The sequence below is a fragment of the Papilio polytes genome, unplaced genomic scaffold (assembly GCF_000836215.1).
Source record: "Papilio polytes unplaced genomic scaffold, Ppol_1.0 DF823879.1, whole genome shotgun sequence".
NCBI lineage: Eukaryota > Metazoa > Arthropoda > Insecta > Lepidoptera > Papilionidae > Papilio > Papilio polytes.
The window spans coordinates 1,713,167-1,719,798 of NW_013525325.1; the positions used below are offsets into that span (position 1 = coordinate 1,713,167).

The 6,632-nt window shown below is 31.2% G+C and overlaps 3 protein-coding genes across 3 annotated transcripts in view; 2 read left to right on the plus strand and 1 right to left on the minus strand.

The window, feature by feature from the left end:
* Positions 1-493, plus strand: part of LOC106102992 — a 6,326-nt gene extending 5,833 nt beyond the window's left edge. The window contains exon 10 of the mRNA XM_013282618.1: positions 472-493. Within this exon, the coding sequence (XP_013138072.1) occupies positions 472-493 (22 nt within the window). The remainder of the gene's footprint in view (positions 1-471) is intronic.
* Positions 494-1,747: 1,254 nt separating this feature from the next.
* LOC106103053 (BRCA1-A complex subunit Abraxas-like) lies at positions 1,748-4,185 on the minus strand. The gene is made up of 3 exons (XM_013282702.1): positions 3,894-4,185; positions 2,829-3,806; positions 1,748-2,489 (listed from the first exon to the last, which is right to left on the minus strand). The coding sequence occupies exons 1-3, from the start codon at positions 3,975-3,977 to the stop codon at positions 2,373-2,375; spliced, it is 1,179 nt and encodes a 392-aa protein (XP_013138156.1). The 5' UTR covers positions 3,978-4,185; the 3' UTR covers positions 1,748-2,372.
* Positions 4,186-4,381: 196 nt separating this feature from the next.
* On the plus strand, positions 4,382-5,598 carry LOC106103054 (ras-related protein Rab-4B-like). The gene is made up of 4 exons (XM_013282703.1): positions 4,382-4,530; positions 4,619-4,699; positions 4,884-5,216; positions 5,287-5,598. The coding sequence occupies exons 1-4, from the start codon at positions 4,515-4,517 to the stop codon at positions 5,499-5,501; spliced, it is 645 nt and encodes a 214-aa protein (XP_013138157.1). The 5' UTR covers positions 4,382-4,514; the 3' UTR covers positions 5,502-5,598.
* Positions 5,599-6,632: the final 1,034 nt, after the last annotated feature.

Sequence of the window (6,632 nt, forward strand, 5' to 3'; positions counted from 1 at the left end):
GGGCTACAAGCCGGCGCTCGCCGCCGACCTGCTCTAGAACTACACTACAGCCAATTCTTTCAACTGACTAGTTGAAGCAACAGTTGAACTTTCAACATTTCAATGGTTAAACGGTACCTTGACCTTGATTGAACAAAGGGGTCGTTTGACATCATCAACAAATGTTCTGATTGTACTATTGGCCAATGATCTCTTGCAACTCTAAAATGGTAATTTTCGTCTTATTGTTAGGTTTAGTGAGTTAAAAAGTTGATTTCAACTAGTAAGTTGTATTCAAGTGAAGATATAATTGATATGACCTTGAGAATATAACAGTAGTGTTTATCAATATTGCATTGTGTCAAATGTTAATTGTGTGGTAGTTTTCCTTGGTATATATAATCTTACTGATGATTCTAAATGTTTACTTCGAATAATTTCATATAGGATTCATTACTGCTATACTACTACTACTATACTGTATGTGTTCAGATGGGACATTGTTTTTGACTAAATATTATTGACATTCCAGACCATTCCGTAAAAATCTAGTCTTGTTTCCTTAAAATTATGATGAAAATCTGTTATTTACTAATAAGTAGAATATTTTGTTATATGTTTTTTTTTAAGTTGTTTACCTTTTTATTATTGTACTTGCCATATTTTTTTTAAGTTATATTGTTTTATTTATATGTTTCCCTCTTTATAATGTTAGTATAAATTGTTAAGCTTTAGCGACATGTAATAAACAAATGGCATTCTTATTAAAATGTAGTTTTAAAACAAGAGGTTTTTATTACTAGTAGATAGTGACCTTGAATAAATATTCAAGGTCAGTATACAAATTAATATGACATAGGACTTATCTAATACAATTTATTTTATCAGAACCGTGATTACACACTTGTTGCTTGACCAAAAATTTTAGGAATGAAAAAACCTTTTCTGTACATTTAATGATATTTATTACGAAAATAGTCTGTACAACATAGCCGTGAGGATTATCAATCTATTCTAAATAATGTTAATATTAAATATTCAATCCCGGTCATTCAATAGTTTCAAATGCACTTTGTCAGAATGGGAGTGAATTATAACAAACATGAGTTCTTCACTGTCTTTACAAAGAGAATAATAGATATTTTAAATGTTTTGAAGTAAATAAAATCAAAGAAAACCTTGTTAATATTATAAAACATTACAGTAGATTTTACTGGCACATAAACAATGAGTCCTATTACAGTATTTTTAAACATTTTAAAAATAGCTAATATTTTTTAAAATGTCACTTGTGTCCTAGTATCGAAACATATTTTCTTGGAAATGTTAAAAACTACACAATACAGATATCTGAGAAAGTGAAGTCTTTGAAAGTCTAGAGTAACGTTTTAAATTAAATAATCTTAATATGTATGTATATTTAACATTCACATTTTACAAAACAATAGACACATTGGTCACTTATAAACATATCTGATATAAGTGTTCATAAATGAATGGAACGACACAATAAACAATTTCAGACTTACAGATTTGTGGCCTAAAGTTAGACCACCCAGTGTTATTTTTTTAACTTTTCATGACTTCTGACATAGTAGTCCTTACAGGGTGTATTCCCTTGACCGATAAAAGACTGGGAACCCCTGATACAAACCAATGACCTCTTAAGTATACGTATTTTAATGTAAAATATGAATACAGTAGGACCTTGATAAGTTAAAGTCCAAGGGAAACACAAAATATTTTAAGTTATAGAGGTTTTAAGTTATCAAGGGTCTATATTGTAGAGGTTAAGCATTCTGTTGGGAAGGGAACATATTATTTTTTGAAGTTAGAAGTTTTTAAGTCACCGAGGTATATATCTACTGTATAAGGAATTTAGCACTTGACCACAATCCAGTATGAAGTGATAAGGTGGTAGAAGATATGCGTTAGTTGAATGCCTATTTACTCCACTTCAAGGCATCCATACCATACTTTGATGGAAAAACATTCATAAAGAACAAAATACATCAACAGACAAATTTGACAATCAAAAATATGTAAGTAAAAAGCTAAGAACTGCAGGTAAATAAGTAATGCATGGATATGCACTGTTGTACAAAGGTCTAACAATTTCTAGTTGCTTTCTTCGGGAAAATCATTTATGGACATCCTAGTTCTCAGTAAAAAACCAGATACAAGGTAAATATTTCTTTTCTTAATAATAATGTAATCAAATGCAACTTTAATTCAAAAGATTTAGTTAAAGCAAATTATTGAAGGTGAATGATTAAAAAACAAAGTAACACTTATTAAAACAACAGAGTTAAACAACATTAACAAAATGTACAGAAAACGGATTTCGATTTTGTATGGTAACTTGGGAATTAGAAAAATCTTTAAGGCACTTATCAGAACTCGGGAGAACTGTCATCCAAACATTTGATATTGTCACTGATGTATATTGGTTTGGGTACATGTTTATCTTCCACATCAAAGCAAATTAAATCCTCATGTTCATTGGTTTTCTGTAACAAAAACATTTATAGGTTAAATTATCTAAATTGTGTATGTGTAAATTATTTTTGAAATGGTAAATGTCAAATAGAATTGAAACATTGAGCTATAGCTCAACGACTAAATTAACAACCCACAGTTCGATGGATTAATTGTGATCCAATGAGCTCATAGATTGCAGATCACAAATTTATGACTGTACAAATTAAATGCAATAAAATGCAATCTGGTTCACTGATTTACTTCATACATATGAGCCACAAGCTGATCGAGATATCATTAAATTTGACACTTATGCATACAACAATTATGCTGAAAAGGGTAACTATTAAATTTTCAACATCACTTACACTAGTTGATGGTCCATCAGAACTCTTTCGGAGTGCCGCTGCATAGTTCAGCGATGGCTTTGTTGAAGTTGATGCTACTACAACTGGGCTTAAACTTATCTCATTACTCTCATTTTCAATGAATTGAACTGAACTTTCACTATCAGAAAGATTGCTATTAAGAAAGATATTGGGAATACTCATGATGTCCATGCTAGGAGGTGATTTTAAAACATCAACGCAAGCTTCAGCCATCTCTACCTCCTTATCTATTAGTTTTGCTTCCATTTGCTTGTTGTATGCAGCTTGTAAGTCCAACATATGTTTATCAGATAATATACCAGTCATATGTTTTATTTCCGCTTCTAACTCCCTGATATCACTTTCATTTCTTGCAGCAAGCTTTGCTTCACTTATCATTTTGATATCCACAGCCTCCTGCATATGCAGGATTGCATTATTTGTGTTGTTATTCTGTAAATTACTTTCACTGACAATTTTATTGAATATGCTGTGAGGTGAAACCTTCGGAGCCTTCTTATACCCTGTTAATTTCTCACCCAAATTAGCTGTTACATCTTCAACATATTCATACATATTGAAGCAATTGATTTTGCCAAATCTGTATATAAATGTATGTGTTGAGCCAGATGATGAAGTTTTTGATGATAAATTGCATGTAACAAAGTTTTTCCTTCCATGATACTTTTCAAAGTATTTCTGCAGTCCTCTTGATATTAACTTATCCCTAAATGTAGGCTTAATACTACTATTCTTTCTATATTTATACCAGCCGACAATATCACTTGCTGTACTTGAGAGTAATTCTGATAATATTTCTTCTTTTATTTTACCTGTAGGGAAATAAAATAATGCCACCGATGGTAACGGCAATACCGTTCTTATGAATATTTGTGTATCCAGTCGTGCACTGTCATTTTGAGAATCTGATATATGGTTAGTTATTTCAGATGTTACATTTCCGATCAAGAAGCCTTCCTGTAAACACAAAATGTTATTACCATAAAATAAAAAAGCACTATTCAATCCAAAATTAAATTAGTATAAAGTTTAATAATAACATACTTGACTGTTTGATGAATTAACACACTCGTATAATAGAAACGAAAGAGCGGTCCCATTAAGGGAAACCTTTTCTGTATAAGCCATTAGATATAGGGAATTAAACTTTTAACTTAATATGTAAATAAGATCTTAAATCATATTTATCGAAAGTTATTCTAAATAACACTTGTATTAACAATTTAAAGATAAATCAAAACATTCCTTTCCTTTTGCACGCACAAATTATTTTTAATGTCACTGTCATTTTAGTTGACCGAAGTTATGCCATGGAGTTGTGCCCTTATTTAGTTGCCGTCAGCAACAAATTGGAGTAAACTGAAAAAACACAAAATACCATGGCTCTTTGTCTGTCCATTTATAAAGATTTCAGTGCTTTCAAAAATTTTTCAAGTTGGGTTTTATAAATATCGTTATCATAACAGTCTATATCGTCTATGTCTATGGAAAGTACCATGGTTTGTCATTGGTCGTTGTCTATGGTTTGTATTTCTCTTATCTATTATTGAGGTATTGAATTGAGACAAATATTATTGATATAATTAGAAAAGGTCTCTTTCCTTAATAAATATTAATAGCGACAATACGGTTTCATGATATTTGTACACTTTTTAGACATATAGAATGTCTGAAACATATGGTATGGTTTTTGTACTTTTTATTTTATACTAGATATGTTTTACTAGATTTTATGTGGGATATTATATTATTTTTTCAATCACTTTCAGAATACTTGTTCAAATTCTTAGTTATAGGCAGCGCCGGAACAGGGAAGTCGAGCCTTCTAAATAATTTTATTGGGAACAAATGTAAGTATGTAAATAATTTACAAATATTCATCGTGCAACAATGAATGTACTGTACTATGCATAGGTTGTGCATGTTTTCTCTGTTTTTGTAATCGTACAAAAATTTATAAACAAATATCATAAAAACGAAAAATTTACTGATGTGTCTAGTGTCAAAAAAACCAAGAAATTTTTCACCTTTTAGTTAAAGAAGACAGATGCCATACGATTGGCGTTGAATTTGGGTCGAAAATAGTTAACATCGGCGGTAAATCGACGAAATTACAAATATGGGACACAGCCGGACAGGAGAGATTTCGATCTGTTACCCGATCATATTACAGAGGAGCTGCTGGGGCTCTGCTAGTGTATGACATCAGTTCCAGAGACTCATTCAATGCCCTCGCTAACTGGCTAAGAGACGCACGCACACTCGCAAGTCCAAACATTGTAATATTACTTGTTGGTAACAAGAAAGACATTGAAGAATCTCGAGAAGTGACATTCTCTGAAGCTAGTCAATTTGCTCAGGAAAATGGTAAGTTATTAGCATAAAAACATACAAATGTTTAGTAAATCAGTTAAATAATGAGGATATTTTATTTCAGAGTTAATGTTTCTAGAAACCAGTGCTAAAACTGGTGAGAATGTTGAAGAGGCTTTTCTAAAATGCTCGAAAACTATTCTGGCTAAGATAGAAACTGGTGAATTGGATCCAGAGAGGATAGGCTCTGGTATACAGTATGGTACTAGCACTTCAAAACGATTAACTGCACCTAAGAGACCGGTCAGGGCTCCATCAGATTGTGCTTGTCGTGTTTAATTCTCTAGAGGCTGAATACTGAAACAACATTTAAATAATAGCTTCTAAAATAATAAGTTCATACTCTGAACTCTAAATTTTAATATCTCATCAGAATTTAATGTATGAGTGTGGAAGGGTACACCGGTAGAAGTAGACCTAGAGAGAGATGGATGGATTGTGTGAAAGGTGACACGATCAAGAAGGGAGTGCAACTGAGAAGACATGATAGAGTTATGTGGAGGATAAAAACCTGTTACGCCGACCCTACGGGACTAGGATAAGGAGATGATGATGAACATAAGTAGCACATACAAACCAAAATTGTTTAAGATTTGTTTTAGTATTTGGCAATTGTTCTCTTACCCTCCTTTTGTGATAGGTCTTTGATGGCCCGAGTGAAGTAGCATTGAGACTGTAATTATATGATTGTGACTTAGTATTCATCACTAATCCAGATATCTTATTCTGATTGAAGGCCTGAGATATATCTGAAAATTAAAAAAATTTTATATTGCTAACTGTTGCCTGCGACTTCGTCTGAGCAGTGTAAAACTACTCATCCTTTGGGAACCCGTTAATTTTTTTTGCCAGATTTCAATAAAATATAATGAACTGTTACTGAATTATCAGGTAAACATGAAAAAACAGAATTAGTGTATCTTACTAGAATTGTAACTATTATTGGGATAAAAACGTTAGTCTATGTGTTCAGCTATTGAGAACATGTATGTCAAATTTAATTGTGAATGGTTCAGCAGTTTAGGCTACAAACATCTATCCATCTAAACTTTCGCATTTGTAACATTATTAAGATTTTATGAAAATTGTAAAATAAAGTAAAGTAATTTTAAATTGTTGGCGAGATAATTATTGGATTATTTTGAAGCTGGAAGCTTTAGCATAAAATAAAAACTTTTTCTTAAAGAAATTTAATCTAAAGCTTTTTATGCTAACCTAATAAATTAAAATATTAAGGCTTTGAATTGGAATAAGATATATTAGATGTATAAGTTTATAAGTGATTTAGTCAAATTAATATTTCTTCTCTATTTCAATGAATCTCTTTTAAAAATTTGCTTCTTACACAACATAAATGTTTGTTTTGTTAATGAATATTGTTTTAATTATATTTAGGATAACTTATGATGC

Coding starts and splice junctions, on each gene's coding strand:
- LOC106103054 (XM_013282703.1), top strand. Junction 4,700..4,883: donor TAATTTTATTGGGAACAAAT/GTAAGTATGTAA, acceptor TTCACCTTTTAG/TTAAAGAAGACAGATGCCAT. Junction 5,217..5,286: donor TCAATTTGCTCAGGAAAATG/GTAAGTTATTAG, acceptor ATTTTATTTCAG/AGTTAATGTTTCTAGAAACC.
- LOC106103053 (XM_013282702.1), bottom strand. CDS start 3,977: ATGGCTTATACAGAAAAGGTTTCCCTTAATGGGACCGCTCTTTCGTTT. Junction 3,807..3,893: donor TTAATTCATCAAACAGTCAA/GTATGTTATTAT, acceptor TTGTGTTTACAG/GAAGGCTTCTTGATCGGAAA. Junction 2,490..2,828: donor CTGATGGACCATCAACTAGT/GTAAGTGATGTT, acceptor TTTTTGTTACAG/AAAACCAATGAACATGAGGA.